Raw genomic sequence first — 22,300 nt, 5'->3', positions numbered from 1 at the left:
TATATGGTCAAATCATCTTCCCACTCTCTTTATAAGAGCAGAAAGTGAAATGGGTAGGGCTGACAAATGTATTTTACCTGAGAGCCTGTTGCTTGGTCCACTAACCTAAATTAATTGCAATTATTTCCAGCTCTTTTAACAATGCCGGGTTCATCAAGTTGCAATCATCTATTGTGTAAATGCTGACAACAAAATCTCTCAAAATTCAGTGAGGACCAACATAAACATTAAAGGGGCTGCATGATTATGTTATATTTTAAATGTAAGATTTAATAAAACATAATTTCAATTTTAATTTCACAATAACAAATATATTTTTATATTTAATATTTCATATAGAGAAAAAACATATTTCTTTAAGGACATTTTATTTTCAAACAATGAAATAGAAAAGTTGAAAAATATTTCTTTTTTAATAATTGATACAAATGATTGGCACAGAAATTAAACAAATGAATTGAGCAGGCATTCCACGATTTGAACAAAACAATATAATTTTCAATTTTTTTGCTTCTGATATCAAATAACAAATACAATATCATATGAACATGATTATAAAGAGAATAATCTAAAAATATATTGTATCATAAAAACATAATATATAGATTTTAAAAAAGGTATTTTTCAACACTTTATACAAATGATTGGCCAACAAATTGACTGGAAGATTTAAGCAGGCATTTCATAAACTGAATAGTCAAAGAAACTTTATTCAGGCACTTGATATTCATTGTAGTAAAGCTTTCATGTTAGTACATTGACTGGAAATTCCATTGTAAGATATCATTCAAATACTCTTCAATAAATTTCAAAACACAATATGATAGGCATATAATTCAGCATAAATATTTTCTGTAGGAAAAGGAAGTGAACACAAAGTATTTCATGACATAATCTCAGCTCTTTAACCTTAGGAAGCAAACACAACTTTAAATGACCTTTCACCTTTCACCTTCAACAACATTCTCTGTAACCCCGTTGACCTCGTTCTCTTGATGGCCATTTAATGTTCCTTCACTGCTCGGTGATGTAGCATTTCCTTCATCCTGATTGTCACCAAAAATAATGAAAAAAAGAGAGAAAATATGCTTTATTTCTTTGCAGACCTTAGTTGGTGAAGAATTTTTACTACGCCATTGGGTGAAACTACCAGCTGTGCAGAAATAAATGGTGTTAAAAGAAGATTTTTTTTTTTTTGGGGGGGGGGGGATCATGACTTCAAATTTTAATAGTATGGAGAAAAAGAGTTCTTCTTTCATATTTAATTTCAATTTTTCTATAATAAATTACAATAACCAACTACAGCAAACTTTTCTGATGACTCTAATGTTGGTGTTTAGGCAGAAGATCATTCATATAATTCTTAGATAGACTGCATTATCTTGTAGTTTTGTGTGTATTTAGATGCTTGTGTGTCATGGAAAAGAGACTCATGGATCAGAGAGATTCAGTTCCATTTTTGCCTCCAAGGCACAGGTGATGCCAAATGAATAATAATAGCATTGGGTGTATGTGCATCAAACAATATTGTACTTATGCTTTGTTATGTGATTTTCTAATTTCATATAACGATATTAATCATGAGAATGATGATGATAATCATGATGATGATAATGAGGATGATGATGATAATGATGATGATAATAGTGGTCATCATTGGCATCCCCTCATAATGTTTCCTTTAATATCAGTGTCACGAATATACTTACCCCTTTGACTAGCTGTCTTTTTTCTTTTTCTATCTCAAACTGAGCAGCAGTGAAGGCCCCAACACCCCTGTGTGTGGTAAGAGGTTTTGCTGAGGGTTGAATCAAGCGAGCTAAGCCTACCGGTTTCTCAAGCTCTCTCTTCCTCCTCTCTTGTAACTTCTTAGCTTCCTCAGCTTGAGTAAGCTTGTCCATGGCAGCCTAGACACATTGACATTGTAAGATAAGGATGTATGAAAATGTCAAATAGAACTTAAATTAAAGACCTTGATAAAGCATTTTGCTAATCCAATGGCATTCCAAAGTCAATTTTGTCCTATCTATGGTAATAATAATTATACTTGCTTATACAGTGCGTCCCACAAAAAACGAAACCGAGATTTAGCGATCATTTATCATTACTTAATCATACATAAAATAGACAAATGACCTGCCAATTTGAAGCTTAGAATCTCCTCTTTCATCTGATATTACTTACATTATTTCTCATTCACGCATGAGTGAGCAAAGACAATTTGAAGAAAGGATATCAAAAAGTCATTTGGCAGGGGGTATCTGGGTTTCAAAAAGAAAACCACATTTTTGAAAAGTTCAATATCTGCTCTTTAATTTGATACCTAAATTACAGAAAATGGTCAAAAAATAACAAAGTTCTGGTCATTTGAAATAAGGCTTGAATTTCAATAATTTCATAAAGTGAAGAGGTTCTCCAGGCTGGCTTTCAAACTCACTCGACACTCCGTTTTGTTGACGATCAGCCATGCATCAAATCTTTTGTTCACCATGCGATAGCTTCTGTGGGAAACCAGTGAAAACACGTTTATCTCGTGAAATTATGGAAATACAAGCCTTATTTCAAATGACCAGAACTTTTTTATTTCTTGACCATTTTCTGTAATTGAGGTACAAAATTAAAGAGCAGATATTGAACTTTTCAGAAATGTGGTTTTCTTTTTGAAACCCAGATACCCCACGCCAAATGAGTTTTTGGTATTCTTTCTTCAAATTGTTTTTGCTCACTCATGCGTGAATAAGAAATAACGAAAGAGGAGATTTTAAGCTTTAAATTGGTAGGTGATTTGTCTATTCTTTTTATGATTAAGTTACGATAAATGATCGCTAAATCTCGGTTTTGGTTTTCTGGGATGCACTGTATAGCGCTTAATACTTACTTTGTTAGAAGTCTCTAAGCGCTCTACAGTATATGCAGCATAATTACCCTGGCTTTAGCAGTGCAGGTGTTATGCGTGCTGCATGTCAAGGAATAAATTCCTGCCAGGTGCCCAATTACCTCACCTGGGTTGAGTGCAGCACATTGTGGATCAATTTCTTGCTGAAGGAAATTACACCATGGTTGGGAAAGTAATGGTTTCATTCTTTCCTATCGTGTTTTACTTCATCTCTAACTATACACTCACATGGCTCTACTTCCTCCAAGGCCATTCTCACCTCCGTTTCTCTTCCTATCTCAATTTTCAATTTTTCCTCTCCTTTTTTACTCTTGCTAATCTGCTCCATGAAACAAGGAGTGTAAGCTAATTTGCTAAAGTTAAAAGTGATCAATCAACTGTAAAATTGCAACAGAATATTTGCGATTGATTGGAAATATTTTCTTGCAACACCCCTTTACTCTCTATATACACATTGTTCTCCCCTCTCTCTCTTCATTATTTATTCCTTTCTTTCAACTCTCTCCTTTATTATCTACAATGAATCCCATTCTGAGTAGATTCATCATCATGTCATCTCTTACCTTGAGTTTCTCATCAGCAGCTTTGCGTTGGTCTTCTAGCTCTTCTAGTCTTTCCCTCTCCAGCTCCAGCTGTCTGGCCTGCTCCAGTCTCTGCTGAACCAGCTCCTCACTCCACTGCTCCAGGTGCTCCCTCTTCTCCTGCTCCTGCCTCAAAAGAGCATCCTGCTCCTCCTTCAATCTCTCCAGCTCCTCTCTCTTTTCAGTTTCCTCAGAAAGAATTCTGGATTGCATGAGAGTGAAGAACAGGAACAGTGGCAACGTTCAGTACTGAACTCTTTTAATCAATATCTTCCATGTATGTCTTCAAATTTGCAAATAAGCATCACTGCAAACAATCTATCTTTATCACAGTAGGCAAATATGTATTGTGAACAAATACTTTTTATCAAATTACTTATAAAATAACATAGTCATCATCAACACCATCACCACCACCACCACTATCATCATCGACCTCATCTTCATCATCACCATCACATCATCATCATCATCGACCTCATCTTCATCATCACCATCACATCACCATCATCATCATCATCATCAACACCACCATCATCATCACCGTCATCATCATCACTATCATCATCAATCATCACCATCATCATCATCAACCCCTTACACCATCATCATCTACTACACCAACCATCACTGCCACCAGCACCAGAGAAGTAACCAGTGCCAAGACTATTTCCTTGAGAACCATCACTCTCATCCTACCTAGCCTGCAGAGCACGCACAATCTCTTCATCCCTCTTGGCTTGCCTCTCCTCTTCAAGTAACAGTTCCAGTTGCTGAAGTGATTCCTCAAGCTCTGCTAGCCTTTTCCTGTCTTCCTCTTTCAAACGTTCCTCGATCTCAGCTCTCTTTGTTGCATCCTCGTACGCCTGTACAAGTACAAGTAAAACGTCAAAGGAGAAGACAGATATATTTTTGGTTTGAACAAGATGTTCTCAGGTTATCAATGGCAGATAAGACCTTTCTCCATAAACCAATGGTAATAATGTATTTTTTACTACCATTAGTAATGAAGAATTTTATGAGGCCATATAGAATACTAAACACATATGTTATATAATGTTTTATTATGAATTGCATATAATCAGCAACCAAAAAGTGAACCTAAAGGAATGGCAATTCTTTCTTTTCCCTTTAAAGGACACTACTTTTAAGCACCTTGATAAATTTCCATTTATAGTCCATTTTAATAAGGAATTCCAGTCAGCATCTACTCCCTTCTTACCCTACATTTCAACATTAATGTGGAAGTAAAAACAAAGTCTACTCTGATAACATCTTAAAGAACAATGGCAATTCTTATCGATGGATTGCAACCTGCTATGTTGTAATTGCAAAATTAGATATCAAGATGTTATTCATTACCATAATCAAAACATTTTCATTGCTATTCCAGTGAATAATATCCAATGCCAATCTCCAAGTAAACATAGACTACAAGGTGAATTTTCAAATGGATTAAACACACAACACAGTTTATTTCTACCAAGTCATCAAGATCATATCATTGTCACTCTTACCTTCTTCAGTTCTTCTAATTCTCTAGCCTGTCTCTCTCTTTCTTCTTCCTCCACTTTTCTCCTTTCCTCTTCTTCTTTCTGTCTCTCTATCAACTTCTTTGCCTCTTCTTCTGCTCTCCTCTCAGCTTCTTCACGAGCCTGCAAACAAATTAAACAATAAAGAGAAGTTGGTTTACCCTCCTTGTATATTTACCATCATTGAAGGGGGAGGTGTAACAGTATTAGATCGTTGGTTATTACAGCTGTTCAATAAAACTGTTTGGAAAGTAATGGAAGATTGTACAAATGACTGGAACATGTTCGTGTTTGCATAAGCTAAATTTGGATATGATGTTTATACATTGAGAAACAAGTGTTACAATGACAAGTTTATCATATTTAAAGTTGATAGGGTTGTAAGCAATGTTGGTAGAGCGTCCGTCTCACAACCAGGAGGTCAAGTCTCGGCCGTGTCAGACCAAAAGACATTAAAAGATGAGAGTTGTTGGTTCCCTGTTTGGCGTTCAATGATGTAAGGAATACAGCTACGTTCATCTAGCGCTGCACAGTGGCTCCAAGGGCCACAATCGATTAGCCAACATGAATTTTTGGAGTATTTCTATTTTCGGATTTCTATATTTCGAACAATAAAATATAGATTTTAATTTTCATAGGAAATTCAGTCTTATTTTACTAAAAACACCAAGAAAACTTGGGGTATCTTTACAAAAAAATACAAATGCCGTAGATCATCATCATCTTTATTTAAGTGATGAACCAATTCAAGTGAGGAATTGGGATTAGTATTATGCTAAATTATATACCTTTATAACAGCTTTATTGAAAAAAACCCTGCATATCCATTTTCAATATAATTATCTTTAAGAAAGGCATCAACAAATGTCTTTGATCAAATAGAGAAGCACAAATGTTTTGGGAAAGAAGAAAAGCAGAATGTTGCCATTGGTGAATGGTTTCCATTAATAGCATTAAGAAAATTTATCATAACTGCTGTACATATGCAGTAATACTATTTCAGAAGTCATTCCTTTTAGTTTTATTAGCATCCTAATTGTTTCATAGACTTTTCTTATGTACACCTCTGTCGAAGTACAATTTCTCTCATTTCCTTATTGAAGTTTACAACAACACATCAAGTGTAAGGCAAATGAAAAAGGATAATCAAACACACATGATGAGTATCACATTTGTTCTGATTGTATGAGATCATATTAAGTAATTTGGACTAGTGCCACTAACTCAAGATAAACTCAATACAAACAACACCATCAAATGTATGAAATTTGTGAAGTATGTATGAATGCATTAGCAGTGTCGCCTGTATATCAGAGTCATTGAAGGTTTGCTTTAGACATTCAACCTACGTAATATAACCTTATTTTCAGATGGTATGATTTATAGTACAATCATGTTTTGTACATGTGTGTTTTTGTACTGTGTGTGTTACTGTTTTTTCCCCTACATGACAGTGAAGAATTAAAGGCCATCAACCTAAATGAGATTGCACCTTATTAAGCTTGTCAGAGTTGCCTACTAGCCACATAATAATAACAAAAATAACATATATGATTTATAATGGATCAAATCCACTATGCAGAGTGCTCAAAGCACAATGAAAGAAGAACAAGAAAAAATGTAAAAAGGAAGAAAGAAAAAAAAAAACAATGTCAATTAAGAGGTACACCCTCCATACAATCCCAGCTAACAGCAATTTCTCTGGCATGAATTAAGCTTACTTACCGCTTTAAGTGCATCAATCTCTTGTTGAGTCTTCTCCCTATGTTCTTCCTCTCGTTTCCTGTTCTCCCTTTCTTCTTCTTCTTTTGCCATCCTCAGCGCCAGCTCCTCTTCCGCTTTCCTGGCTGCTTCATCTCTTGCCTTGAAAAAAAACATTAGTCAATCAAGTTTATCAATTCAGTTCAGTTATTTTAACAAATCATAAATTATTCTTCCTTTTTGCAAAACTAATTTAATAGTTGCCAAGAATCTAATTTAATTCATTCTTAATCCTCACTGCCATGTAAATTTTAGTTATTTATTTATGGCATGATATTTGGCAACTAGCCTAGGGCTAGCAGAATAATGACATGTGTAGCAAGATTATAGCAAGTCATGTCACATCCCTCTATACCCTAATCTTAATGAGAAATGTAGGCATCAGTTCAACAATTTATTGTTATATAAGACAAAAACTAATACCATGCATTACACTGGAAGCACTGAGCTTTTAAATCATTGTCTTCTTAGGTCGAAAACTTTTCTCTAAGCTGCAATTCAGTTCTTGAACTTACTATTCTAAGTTGTTCAATCTCTTCCTGTGTTCTTGCTTTATCTGCCATCTCTCTAACCCTATTCTTGGCTTCTTCCAGTTCTCTCTGCATCCTCATTGCCAGTTCTTCTTCTGCTTTCCTAGCTGCCTCATCGCGAGCCTGAAGAAAAGAGAAGGGGTAGGCCGCTAACAAGAATAAATCAAATATTTTTCACTGGAACATGAACAAATCGACCCTTACATGAATTGATCTATGTGTAACATAAGATATTCTATTGTATTTCAATAGAATGGATGATGTTTTCCAAATCGTTGAGTCTGGGGTGCTGAAATGGAAATGTTACAAAACACAAAATTACTCATTATACTCTTTACCTACATGTACCATCTAATGGGTAGCTAATCCAGGTTTTCAAGTTTTTTAAGATGTCAGAGAAATATATGAAAATTGTTGCAATAACTTCGTCCCAAATAGTGTGTCAACTTCTCTTTGACTTTTCATTTCTCTTCTCTGATGAAATATGACATCATCACCTTCCCGCACAAAAGCCGTTAGCGCGGACTGAGTCACCTTCCCGTGAAAGGGCCGTTAGCGTGGACTGTATGTCGCCTTCCGGCACAAAGGCCGTTAGCACGTACTGTCCACTGCACGATAATGGCCCTTCCGCGATGAAGGTGACGTGCAGTGTACGATTACAGCCTTTGTGCAGGAAGGCGACGAGCAGTGCGCGCCAACGGCCTTTCGCGGTAAGGCAACGATGTTCCTACAGCAGTTGTTGTTTGAAAGAAGAAACCTAGATGGACAAGATGAACTCACTGCTTTAAGTGCATCAATCTCTGCTTGTGTCTTAGCTCTTTCTTCCAGCTCTCTTCTTCTATTCTCCTCTTCTTCTCTCTCCTTTGCCATCCTGAGGGCTAGCTCATCTTCAGCTTTCTGTGCTGCTTCATCTCTTAACTGTTAACAAAAAAGTAAGATAAAGGATTCAATGGAAATGTAACCTTAGGCACCTTAACAAAGTTGTTTGCAGGATCTTGCAATAAAGGCAACATGTGTCTTTTCAGAGTAGCTTTCCCGCACCCCGTATAGCTTTGTCTATGATGAATATGTGAAAATTATGAATGTGGAAAAAAATGCATGTAGGATTCCTGTATGAAAGATGTGACTTTGAATTTTGTAACAGACATCTTGACCAAAATGACAGCACAAAAAAGAGAGATATGCAGTCCTGTCAATCACTAGATTAAAACTGTCCACCATCAAAAAGATTTAATAGAATATAATTGTTTCACTCTCAATGGCACTGCAATGTAATGATCAGATAAATGCTAGAAAGGTCAAACCATTGTGAAGACACAAAAGCGTGTCCCTCACAAGCTTTGTCTATTCAGAATGTTCCAGCACTGTACACTTTACATTGGACAAATGAAAAAAAAACATATTTAGCCAAACAATGCAACAACAAAAAAAGAAGATTTTTTTTTCAGAAATATTACAAGGTTTTACATAATGTAAAATACATAGGAGTAATGCCGAAAATTTGTTTACAAATTATAATTTCCTCCTATTAAAGCCTCATTTACTATCTATTGTCCACGGCGGACTGCATTTGCATATTATGCATATTAATGAGTCAGAAAGAAGAGGATCGAGGGTATTTGAATTCCAGTTCATCTTGATTTAGCCGTGAACCAGAATAGCCTGGTGGTTAAGTCGCTGCCCGGAAAGCAGTAGATGGCAGGTTCGAGTCCCACTGGTTCTAATTTTTTCTGACTTATGATTTTCATTAAAGATCAAGCATGCAATCTTAATACATAGGAGTAATGCTGAAAATTTGTTTACAAAAAGGTTTTACATTCATTTGAAAGTCTTTAACAAACACTGGCAAACATGGAGTGTGGGTAATATGGATGAAAGCTCATCACCCACAATGAGATATCATTTCATACAGGTGAAGTGACCCTCAGATTTTTGAGAAATTCTCTCCTTCTCTCTATCTATTGAATTATTAAGTTCAGTTTTTCATATTGTGCTGATCTACATTTGCCAATTAGATCATGTTGAAAGCCTAAATACAGAGACAACCCTGAGAAAAATTTTAAAATTTCTGACGAAGATTCTGCTAGGATCGAAAGCTTAGGCCCCTTTTGACCCAAAAATTTAAAAAATATAAGAAAATATTAGAGGGGCAAGCTTTTAAAAGTTCCTTTGTGCACTCACAATGCCCTGATGACACTGACCCTCACACTTTTTCTTTGGAGATTGTCTGATTTTGTCATAAAAAATTGCAAAAAGAAAGAATATTTTAATCAAAGACCATAAAGCCGATATGAATATCAAATTGAAAACAAAGCAAATGACCCTACACAACCGAACAGTTTGTAACAATTTACCCTCTCCATTTCAGCAAGTCTTTGTCTCTGTTTCTCATTCTCCTCTATCTGTAGCTTTCGTAATCTGTCTATCTCTTCGGCTTCTTCTTGTCTCTTTCTCCTCTCATCTCTTCTACTTTCCAAATCCTGGACGTGGGGGGACTGACCACATTCCATCCGTTTTAATACATTCTCTATGGCTAACAAACGGAAGAGAATAAAATAGGAACAGAAATTAAATATCATGAAAGTTTAACTAGCATATATATGGACATATCCACAAATTTAATGCTCAAGGCAGACTTAGTGTTAACAAAACACCAAGGGGTGTTTCACAAAGATTTAAGTATGACTTAGAGTCACACTGAAATGCCAATGTGTACATGATATGCAACGTATGTGCAATCTTATTGATCAACACGCAGTAGTGTGCGTCCTGTTGGCATGATCTGACCAATGTGGTCATGCCTTTCATAATGCATGGAACCAGGCATTCAAGTCATACTTAAATCTTTGTGAAACACCCCCCTTGTCCACCCACGCAAGTTAAATAACCCTATCTAGGCCAGCGTATTTTGGGAGATCATATGGCCGAGGGAAGGGGCCCTTATTACGGGAACAAAGTACTCTCATCTTCCCTGATTTCTCAAAGGCATTTGATAGCGTTAATCTTTCAAATAATGGTATCCCAATAAGTAATACAAGCAATTGATGTACATGTACATACAGGGGCCCGTTGCAGATAGAGTTGCAATCAAACGCAACTCAAGAAATCTTGCGCAACTTGATTTTCAGCTAATGAAGCACCCGCATTCAAAACTTGCGCTTGATATTTTGACTTGCTTCCCAGGCCCCCCCCCCTTGAGATCTCGGCTATCGACAGCGCGATCGTGCCGAAAATTGGCACATGGGTTTTCTGGGACATAATCTACAAAAGTGTGTAGTAATTTATTCAATGCGAATTGCTATTAAGTGATTATGCTAATTTATGCATAATTAGTACGCAAAATCATACTTTTTACTCTAACTCCCTAAATAAAGCTCCAAATGTTCTAATTTTTGGTATAGAAACTCTTCTTTGTGGTGTTCTTAGCAAGTGTACATGAACAAAATTGTGATATCAAATCATTTTCTTAAATATATTATATTGTTTTTTGCAAATTTTCATGTTTTTCTTTGTTTTTTTAACTTTTGTTTTTCATCGGTTTTTCACTGAAATTTGTTTGGGACTCTTCTAAGATCATGAAATGCACAAAGTAAATACATTTAAACCAACAAATTATCATACAGTACATTCATGATTTTTGGTTGAAAACACAATTTGCATTGACTTTGTACACAAAATCACGTTTTTGAGCAATTTTTGGTCTGACATGAACTTACATAATGTTGCGTAATAACAGAACTACATGTACGTACACGGGTGACGCAAAATTTGTCTCAAAAGAAAGTAAAAAGCCAGTGAGCGGCGCAGTAAAAAAACTTTGTGTGGTGAAATATTGCGTGAATCGTTGAGGCCCCCCCCCCCAGCCTAGATAGGGTTAAAACATCTGTAATACTTCCTGGCTTGTAACAATCAAGGAAACTGATGATACTATTAAAGGGAATATTGAATATTTCAAGTTTTATAGTTTTTCATGGTTTTGTTGGAGAAGCCCTTCATTGATTTACAATAAATAAATCCAATTTGTATTCTTCTAACATCTGACAATTCACCCCCCCCCCCCACTCCACCCCATTGTCATTACCACCCCCTTAGCAAACACAATCTTTCCTGCTTGACTAGTTGCTATGAAATCAATGGAATATATTCTTCATACTTCCTTAAAGGTCAAGTCCACCCCAGAAAATTTTTGAATGGAGATGAAAGAGAAAAAATCAAACAAATAAAATAAAATTCGTTTCACATGCCAATGAGGAGAAACTTAGAATTTTTCATATTTCACATAGTAAACTACAAAAGAAATAGTGAGTGGGTGACGACATCAGTCTGCTTAATTGCATACTGACCAGGATGTGCATATAACTGTTTTGTGAAATTAAGTGAAACTTTAAAATGACATAACTTTCTTATTTTACATCCAATTTTGATGAAATTTTCAGCACTATGCTAGTTTGATTTCTCTATTTCCTTTCCATTCAAAAATTTTCTGAGGTGGACTTGTCCTTTAAACAGTATGACAGGAAATGTGCATAGGAGTAGAACTTTTATTATTTATTCCTAGCATGGAAAAACAAACAACAGCTTCTATCCGGGTCTCTCTTGTAAATGCATTACATGATAACATGAGGACTGCAAACATGTCATTTTGCAATGAAACATGTTTTTTTACAACTGCTAATTGGAAGCAATCCACATCAACTTCATTTTTATAATCAAGGAAGAGAAAATGAAAGAACATTGGAGAAAAATCCATCAAAGAATGGATTTTAAAGCTTTAATATTCATGTGATGTCACTTAAGAGCAGCTCCCTTACACTGTGCTACACTGCTACTTGATCCATAAAATACGATTCTCTCAGAAAATATGAAACATGTGTACATTCAATGTATGAATCGAAACTTTATTTGGATGCACAAACTATTTATTCACCATGAACCAATGCAATTGGGAATTTATCATATTTGTTAAAGGGCATTTTCTCATGATACATTACAAAATTAATATGTAACTCTGATTTTCAAGTATCTGTTTCATGTTAGCCTTCCCCTTTTAAAGTGATGTCAATATGATCTGATAACTTACCAGTTACCCATTCTTGTCTATTTCTAGGATCTGATGCATTAAGCTCATAGCGTCTCTTTGAGTTGATCTGTGTGGTGTCTGCTGAATACACTGTAAATAGGTTCTTATTACCTTTCTGTTCAGGAAGTACCTAGAATGACATTTAAAAAAATCAATATAATTCAAAGTCAGAGCTACCAAGTCTCACACATTATGCGTGAGACTCAAGCATTTTGGACTCTTGTTCATCCCCTCAAATCTCTGTCTCACGCAACTATCACAGCCTATCCCCATATACATTGTACACAATGTGTGTGATCTCACTGAGATTCACAGAAAATCTCACGCATAGCTGGTCTTTGAACTTGGCATCTCTGCAAAGTATGTTTTCAGAACTGAACCTGAAGGTGTATTCTGTGCATTCCTTTCATTTGTTTTATGATACAATAGACTGCATAATATCGACCTTCCAAGAGTCAAATAATTACCTACACTGTAACTCGAAGAAAAATTGTCAGACCAGAACAAAACATGATTTTTCTTCTCCTTACATGTATTAAAGTCAAATATATTTCTTGACCAAACAGATTCGACTTTACCAAAGTTATCTGTACAGTGTAATTCATTTTTTTGGGTAGCTTTACATTTACAAAGGACATGTTGTTGTTAATAATGTTCACAGAAGATAATAGTCACAATATTTCTTGTTTTCAGATAATTCTCCATGATCTTGATATGTTCGCAATAAGTTTGCAAATTTATGATTGGTAATTATTTAAAGGAGAATGAAACCATTGGAACAAGATAGCTTGTGTGAAAACAGAAAAATCAAAGAAACAGATCAACAAAAGTTTGAGAAAAATCGGACAAATAATGAGAAAGTTATGAGCATTTGAATATTGCGATCACTATTGCTATGGAGAAAGCAAATTGGCAATGCGACAAAGATGTGTGATGTCACTGATGAACAACTCTCCCCATTACTTTAGTATATATTTCACTTGAATTGCCTCTTTTATCACATCTATCCATAGATCATGTGTTCTTTCTACATGAGAGCATGTAATACATATTTTTTAAGAATACATAATGGATAAAGAGTTTGTATCATCGTAAGAAAAAGCAAAAAGAGACATTTTGAGGGTATTTTATAGTCCACCAAAGGGAAAGTTGTTCATCAGTGACATCACACATCCTTGTCGCATTGCCAATGGGAGGATCTCCATAGCATTAGTGATTGCAATATTCAAATGCTCATAACTTTCTCATTATTTGTCCGATTTTTCTCAAACTTTCTTTATTCTTATTCTTTGATTTTTCTGTTTCTACACAAGCCTATTTGTTCCAAAGGTTTCATTCCCCTTTAAATAAAATTTCTTAAAATAAAAAGCTGTTAGTGAGCCATGACTACCTACTGGTACTTTATCAAACAACCCCCATAATCAGAGCCTAAGTTGTTGAACTTGAAGTTAATGCACACAGTGGATTCGATGTCATACATTTTTTAAATACTTTATTCTTGTACTTCTACAGGTGAATTTTTAACCTTCAATTCAAATTTATCACCTTAAAGTTACAGATCATTAGTTTCATGTATAGATTGACTCAAAAAAGCGATCTGTATAAAACGTACTCTAAATCTAGTTTCAAGCAAAAATGTCACAGCCAGGGTATAATCAAACAGATCAATTTAAGAAACAATTATCAGTTTCATATCTTTGGCTGAATGGAATTTGACCCCGAACTTCACAAGAACAATTCTTCAACTTGACATTTATAGGCAATGCAAAGGGGTTTTCCCTATTATGATCAGTTGATACAACCTACTGCATTGCACTATCTGCACAAAACCCATCTCTATCTACAGGACTACATATATATAGCCTATATATTCTTAGTTAGAGTAAAATACTTTTGCCTGGGACACTTAATTTGGAAGGAATTAGAAACTGTTCCAATTCATGTGACATGCGCCACAAACTTACATTGCCATGAGAGACTCATCATGCGGGCAAATATACTTCACAGTATTAATACATGTAAATGTACTTTATGTATGTAAGACAATCTACAGAGCTCCTGATGAGGTGGCATCATGCATGACATGTTTTTTTTTTTTTCTTAATGCATTCCTATTAAAGGCCACCCACAACCTTACCACTGGTACATGTTCTGATTTTGGAACAAATTGCATTTTGCTCAACTTCTAGAAATGAAAAGTATCTTTTTATTAGAGGTTCAATTAATTGTAAGAATACTAATACAACAATTTTGGATTATTGCAAGCCTTTATTTTAGAGTAAAGGCCAAATGAGTTTCCAATCGTAGCCAATAATACAACTGCTATGACGTCATTTCAGCTAGATATTTGACTCACTTTCATATGGATGACAGTATAGTCAGCATAGTCACAGATTTGTAGATATTCCTAAAATTATTTAAACATTACACAGTAAAACATTCCACATCTCAATATCATCATCAGATTCTATTACAATTTATTCCAAAATTGGATGGTGGACCAGTTATGAGGTGTGTGGTGGCCTTAACTCCTTCCCTCAACTTACACCAAGTAAACAAATTTTTTAAGTTGAGGGAACAAGTTATAATTCTAGGGATGAAAGTTGAGGGAATAGTTATGTCGAGGGAACAAGTTGTAAGTCGAGGGAATAAGTTAGTAAAAGACTCATGTCATGACATCTTTGGGGCTCTGTACAACCACCCAATTTCTTATAATAATAAATGACTGAGACATAATTAGCTGGTTACATTCAAGTTGCTCATTAAGTCCTCCATAACTATACATGCATCTTAAGGACCCAAGTACAAAACTGCATCTGAATTTCTTAAAGTGTGTTAATGAACCAAAAATTACCTCAACTTTCCAATTCTTAGTTATAGGAATTTCCCCTTTCTGATCCTTGAGTGTCTTGTCTACATAGTATGCAATACAACCAGGTTTCAGGATAAACCATCTCTCCTTCCAGCTAGCTACTTTATGACCTTTCTTCCTCAATGTACCCTGTAGGCAAAAAACAAATAAGAATTCATGTGACTTCACTTTAATACACTGAAATCCATTTAAGGTCTATGGTGGAATGTCCAAGGCTGTATTGTTAATTTTTCTTAAATAATGAGAATTTTTACATACACGTAAAATGTTTATATGCATAGTGCACTATACAAAGCTCCTAGAATGTTAGTTTTTAAAGCAAATAGTCTTTGAAGCATTCCTATTAATAGCGTTTGAAATAACACTCAGTTTGAAATTGACTGATCAACGACTTTCTTTTTCATTTCTTTGTTTTTATGTTATTTTTCCAAAATTTATTGCAGATCAATTTCAGCCAACAAAAAGTATCATAAATGTGACCAGCAGTCACTATAATCAACACTTAGTTGCCCAAAATGAATTTTGAGATTTCAATCGAGTTTGAAATTTAAGCAGATCTTAAGCTTTACAATGATGACTGGTCAGAATTGATCACCAATATCCCTCACAAGTAGAATGCAGAAGAAGCTTTAAGAAATGCTTCAAAAAATAAATAAAACAATGTTTGAATTTCAGACTTCACTCAAGCATGAGTTGTGCACATTGTGCAATTTGTGTCAAAAGGAAATCTTGTATTTTTTATTCACCAATACAACTTGAAATTTTGAGTCTGAAGAAGAATAACCCGTAATATTTTTTTCTCAATTTTTGCTTTTGAAAACAAAATGACTATATTGGCTATTTACATAGAACCTTCACTGGCAACTTATAGGGTGTCTGATCACACATCTTTATTAAGTAGGTACTGTAGGACACTTCATATGCACCGACTACACAAATTCACTTTGGGAACGATTTTAGGTCTGACATGAAATTCAATTTTATATATTAGTACTTGTAATAATGTTGCATAATTTGGGGCTCTGTATATGGGCATCACAAATTTGATCTCAAATAATGGATAAGACTAGTAAAAAGTCAGTAAATGGCACGGTATAAACACTTCACACTGAGGAATGGTCATGGAGGTTGATTCATCTTCCCTCTTGCTATTTTAAGACAGAGATCAATTTGACCAAGTATTAGAGCAGTCTATATCACAATCTCCATGATTCCTTTTGAAAATGTGCATCTGACTATCTTGATTTGTGTAATGGTCAAATACAGTATTTTTACAATATTGATTGATCCATTCCATAGTTTGATGGAGTAACAACTGCCTACACTTATTTTGCAATGAAATCAGAAGAAAAAGATGATATCAGTAATTAGGTGCAATGTGAAATCAAAATGATTTCTTTTGAGCATTGTCTTGTCATATTGAAGATGAAACCTAGCAGTAATAGTTTGGACTTTTTAGTCAATGAGAATACTACCCTTTAAGATTGATGTCAAGCATGGGTGAAGAACAACAACCAATGTGTTCATCATCATCCTTATGAAAGACATGCTATTGCTAAGAACTACTAACAGGCTCAATGAAAATCTCTTAACTCAAACAACTAGCGATCCCTACTTCAAATGAAAGGAAAATCAAAACCTGCCACTTGAATGCACTCAGACATGCACAGAATGGAACTTGTGGGGAAACTTGCACCATTTTCTTGAAAGCCAGTTTTTGTATTAAATCCTGTGCTATCATAGATGTGGCTATTTTTTGGAAAGTTAGCCCTACCTACAGACTGGGGTATAGGCTGAACTATCCATTCTCAACACTTTTGCAAAATGATTAAACCTCAACAGTACTACAGTCCTCTGTGGGACTGCAAGATAGCATAGTTGCCCTGGCAACTGTGGTGCTAAGGCATGAAAAGAGAGGAGCCGGGGCTCTTATGAGAACAGAATTGTACTCAGCCATGCCAAATATGGTGTTTCATGGTACACGTGAGGCAAAATGTCCAAGCGCTGTAATCCATTCAGCCAGGGGGGGGGGCCACTTACAGTGACAAGTGGATACCATGCGCGACCAAAAATGGAAGTGCCCCCCCAGCCATTCAGAGATATTGTAAGCACTTATGAGCTCTACAGTCTACATGTACCACTATAGGAACAAGCAAGGTGTTCTTAGCCGGGGTTATAGCCCGGGGAGGCCACTTCCATTGACGAGTGGATACCATGAGCGACCATGGGGTCTCGAAAAGCACCCTAAACACATATTTTCCATTTTCTGAAAATGCACCTTAAGTACCCTTAACAAGTATTGGAAACAAAACGAAACTCTTGGCAATTGACCCCCAAAACAAGTACAGCAATATTTTTATTGTTATGTCACGGACGTTGGTTGTCGGTTTTACCTTCACCTACATCATTGGGTTGACAGCCCCACCTTTCACATCTGGTGCAAATCGTACTCTAAACACGTAGTGTTGACTCTTGGGGTAAAAGTACATCCTTCATAAAACATTTTAGTCTTAATTTTTACACTCTCGCAAATTAGATAACCCTTTTTTCATTATTTTTGACAACCTTGTCACGTTACGTACGCAACATGCCCTATCTTGAAAAAGACACCCTTTTAAAGATTTTTTTGGTTGCGCATGGTATCCACTCGTCAATGTAAGGGGGGCATATAGGGTTATAGGCAGAAAATTTAGGCCTGGGTGTGAAAAGGAAAAAAATATACTAATGGGATACCATGGGGTTATAACCAGGGGTTAAACAATAGTCTGAGGTTAAGAAACTGTCATGGGGGAAACAGGTATTGGAGATAAACAGAAGAGAGGATATCATTGTTTTAACAATCATGATTGGAATTAAAAGATAGCTAGGACAAAGCCAAAGAGGAATTATGTTTGCTAAAATACACTTCCTCAATACATCTGATATTACATGTATATCAAAATATCAACTTTTATGACACAAGTATCATACATTGTAGCAGGGGCAGATCCAGGATTTTCCATAAGGGAGGGGGGCACATTTTCCCCAAGGAAAAAATTTGACAAGCAAAAAAAGGAGAAAAAAGAAGGTTTTTAACCAAAAAGCATTTTGTTCACTAAAAAGTACATGTATGACAAGAAAAAAAAGGTCTTCAGTTTCAGGAGGGGGGGCACGATTCTGTTTTAAAGGCATTTTTACATTACAAATTTTAATTATGCCTCTCAAAGGGGGGGGGGGGCACGGGCCGGCTTTCGCCTAATGATTCTCATATTATCAATGTATTATTTCCATTTTAACAGCCGTGATTCTCCAAATCAAATTGAATATTAATAGAAACTTGAATCAATATCAATGGAAACTCTGTAAGATACAGCCTTCTATGCAGTGTAAGGTTTCTACTATTAAAGGACAAGTCCACCCCAACAAAAACTTGATTGGAATAAAAAGAGACAAATTTAACAAGCATAACACTGAAGATTTCATCAAAATCGGATGTAAAATAAGAAAGTTATGGCATTTCAAAGTTTCGCTTATTTTCAACAAAATAGTTATATGAACGAGCCAGTTACATCCAAATGAGAGAGTTGATGACATCACTCACTATTTCTTTTGTATTTTATTGTATGAAATATGAAATATTGGAATTCCATTATTTTAACATTTTGTGCTTCAGGCAAGGAGGTCCTAATCATCAAATTCATAAAAATTGAAATATTGTATAATTCAAACAATAAAAAACAAAAGAAATAGTGAGTGAGTGACGTCATCGACTCTCTCATTTGGATGTAACTGGCTCGTTCATATAACTATTTTGTTGAAAATAAGCGAAACTTTTAAATGTCATAACTTTCTTGTTTTACATCTGATTTTGATGAAATTTTCAGCATTGTGCTTGTTTGATTTTTCTCTATTGATTCAAATCAACATTTTTCTGAGGTGGACTTGACCTTTAAAGGGGTACTCCGGGCTGAAGATATTTATATCTAAATAAATACATGAAGAGTGAAATTCACAGAGCAAAATGCTGAAAATTTCATCAAAATTTGACAACAAATAATGAAGTATTACTGAATTTTAAACTTTAGCAATATTTTGTGGAATACATGTAGTTATATGCACGTCATCATGAATATTCATTAGGTGGACTGATGATGTCAAATCCACACTTTCCTTTTTCTTATTTTATTAAATGAAATCAAAATTGTTTCATTTTTTTATACAATTGTGAATAATGTGTCTCCTTTACAATGAAATAAGTGGTAGCAAATAATAACCAATACACAATTCAGTTGTCAATCCATTTTTTCAGTTCTTGGAAGAAAAAAATTGAAAAAACCTTATTTCATATTAAAAATAAAATACAAAAAGGACAAGTGGGGATATGACATTGTCAATTTGCTCACTGAATATTCATGAAGACATGCCTAGAAACTGTTTCGTCGGAATAATGCAAATCTTTAAAGTGCTTTAACTTTGTTATTCCTTGTCCGATTTTGATCAAATTTTCAGTGTTTTGATTGTCTATTTTTTCTTTATCTGTTTAAATCATATTGCTTTCAGTCCAGAGCATCCCTTTAAAGGACAAAGATACTTCATAAAAAAGAAAATATCAGGAGATATGATCTGAAGTCTTATATGTAAAGAATTGTTTATGGTTGTCAGAGTAGTAAACTAAGTATCAGTATGGATGTAAAAAAAGCAAACAATCTTTAACCATAAAAACCCATATCAACAATCAATGTATTCATTGTACAAACCTGCAGTAATTCATTACATTTGAAATGTAATCTTCAAATGTTCAAAGTCCAATGAATTCATTCCCAAACAAGGTAACACAGGTAGAGTTCTTTGAGGTGACCCAGCCATCACCACCCAAACTTGGCATTGTGCTTCCGCTTACTAAAGTAAATTGTTTAGCTTGCATGGATTTTTTCAAAAGGCAAATTTATAATTTTTTGGAAGTGAGAACTAGGATATTATGGAAAAAAATGAACCCACTGTGCCCTCTGAATCATGAAATCTTGGATCCGCCAGTCGGGGGTGGGGGCACTCAAATTATTATTTGATGGGAGTGTGCCTCAAGAAACTCTGAAATGGGGTCTAAGGAACTGACTACAAGCGTATAATACAGAGTCTTGGCCCAAATATGAAAGTTCTAAAAATCAAAGTCACAAATCTAAATACAGGTAACAAGAATAAAAGTATATGTAGTAGGCTGAGCAAAGAGTTGATGGCAACTTCCTGGTGAAGTGGAAGTATATATTGCTGTTACTCACAGGTAACCGCAGGTCAGGAAGGAACTGTATCCGGAGGGGGGGGGCACTCATATATATTGGTGGTACGGGAACGTGATGCTTTGTGTGACCCCTTTTTCAGACCTAATTTTCAGTTCTCTATATACTCCGAATGACAAAAATTCAGTTCAGAAGCCGCCAAGCCACAATCTAAAGACCCCCATTACAAGACATATGAGCAATGCATGCGAGAGATGAACCTATGGCTTCACAACTCCCTACATATGTAGTAGCCGCTCCATGCATGGCAAGCATACACAGCGCTATGGTGCACCTTACCTACAGCGCCACGATCCCGTTCTGTAAATCCTGTTTTTCACACCGCACAGTATTTCCCAAGACCCTGTACTTTACCATTTTGGTCAGTTCCTTAGACCCCCATTTCAAAGTTTACATACTGTACATGCAAAACGTATTGATGGGTTCTATGGGGTTGTGATTTGTAACAGTAACTGACTAACACTGATTCCACTCAGCTTTGAACTTCAAAGCAGCATACCATACGGTTTTTCTGCTGAGGTCACAGAAGCCCAGTATCAGTCTCAAAGACATAAAAAGCATTGGTCAAATTGCAATATGAATTATAAAGCTCATACATGGTTTGAGTTAGAAATAGGACAAAAGATTTTCTCCAATTTAGCACTATGCCCATCTCATAATCTGTATAACAGTAAGATAAAAAACTTTAGAAGTCCTAAAGTTGATGAAATGCTCCCCTCATTGAACCCTGCCCATGCTGGGATCCTACACGTAGCTGCTGTGAAAAGAGACTAAATAGTATTCATCCTAAAGATGCAGCATGTGACAAAGCTGCTGCATAGACAATGAGTACCATTTAAATGCAGCAAAAACTTCTATCAAATCCCATCTCAAATTTTAATTGGTAAAGTGTCAATAATGTGAATTATACCTTGAGTATCATAAACAATGCAATCTTAGAAAAGTGCAGTGGCTGTTTTTTAACCGTTTATTCTTTTTAACTTTCAACTATCAAAATCCACTTGGTATTTAAACTCTCTGTTTTTAGGAGAGAATCTCTGAATAATTGTCTTGTAACACTGATTAGATATCAGTAAGCTACAAAGACTACATCCTTAAAGGACAAGTCCATCCCAACAAAAACTTGATTTGAAAAAAAGGAGAAAAATCCATCAAGCAAAACGCTGAAAATTTCATCCAAATAGGATGTAAAATAAGAAAGTTATGACATTTTAAAATTTCGCTTAATTTCACAAAACAGTTATATGCACATCCTGGTCAGTGTGCAAATTGGCAGACTGATGATGTTACCCACTCACCATTTCCTTTGTATTTTATTTTATGAAATATGAAATATTCTAATTTTCTCCTTGTCAAGTGAAACAAAGTTGAATTTCTTCATGAACATGTGGAATTATACCATATTTTAACAGTTTATGGTTGAGTTACATGTGTAAGTTGGTCCTAATTATCAAATCTGTAAAAATTGAAATATTGTATTCTTCAAACAATAGAAAACAAAAGAAATAGTGAGTGATGGACATCATCGACTTTGCATATCGCTGAGTTGTGCATTTAATTGTTTTGTGAAATATAAGTGAAACTTAAAAATGTCATAACTTTCTTATTTTACATCCGATTTTGATGAAATTTGCAGCTATATGTTTGTCTGATTTTTCTATATCGATTCAAATCAACAATTTTCTGGGGTGGACTTGACCTTTAAATTTTCATCCTATTCCATACTTGAGATTGAGAAGTGGATTTATATCAATATAAGAAAAGTAAAAAAAATG

The 22,300-nt window shown here is 35.1% G+C and overlaps 1 protein-coding gene across 1 annotated transcript in view; it reads right to left on the bottom strand.

The window, feature by feature from the left end:
• Nucleotides 1-375: 375 nt before the first annotated feature.
• Nucleotides 376-22,300, bottom strand: part of LOC121409166 (switch-associated protein 70-like) — a 28,123-nt gene continuing 6,198 nt past the window's right edge. The window contains exons 4-14 of the mRNA XM_041601011.1: nucleotides 15,235-15,381; nucleotides 12,381-12,510; nucleotides 9,655-9,833; nucleotides 8,081-8,218; nucleotides 7,286-7,423; nucleotides 6,735-6,872; nucleotides 4,995-5,132; nucleotides 4,177-4,343; nucleotides 3,460-3,679; nucleotides 1,710-1,907; nucleotides 376-1,046 (exon numbers count right to left, since the gene is read on the bottom strand). Coding sequence (XP_041456945.1) covers nucleotides 942-1,046; nucleotides 1,710-1,907; nucleotides 3,460-3,679; nucleotides 4,177-4,343; nucleotides 4,995-5,132; nucleotides 6,735-6,872; nucleotides 7,286-7,423; nucleotides 8,081-8,218; nucleotides 9,655-9,833; nucleotides 12,381-12,510; nucleotides 15,235-15,381 — 1,698 coding nt within the window. The 3' untranslated portion in view covers nucleotides 376-941. The remainder of the gene's footprint in view (nucleotides 1,047-1,709; nucleotides 1,908-3,459; nucleotides 3,680-4,176; nucleotides 4,344-4,994; nucleotides 5,133-6,734; nucleotides 6,873-7,285; nucleotides 7,424-8,080; nucleotides 8,219-9,654; nucleotides 9,834-12,380; nucleotides 12,511-15,234; nucleotides 15,382-22,300) is intronic.

Source organism: Lytechinus variegatus, chromosome 2 (genome assembly GCF_018143015.1).
Source record: "Lytechinus variegatus isolate NC3 chromosome 2, Lvar_3.0, whole genome shotgun sequence".
Classification (NCBI taxonomy): domain Eukaryota; kingdom Metazoa; phylum Echinodermata; class Echinoidea; order Temnopleuroida; family Toxopneustidae; genus Lytechinus; species Lytechinus variegatus.
This window is presented reverse-complemented; position numbering and strand designations above follow the sequence as displayed.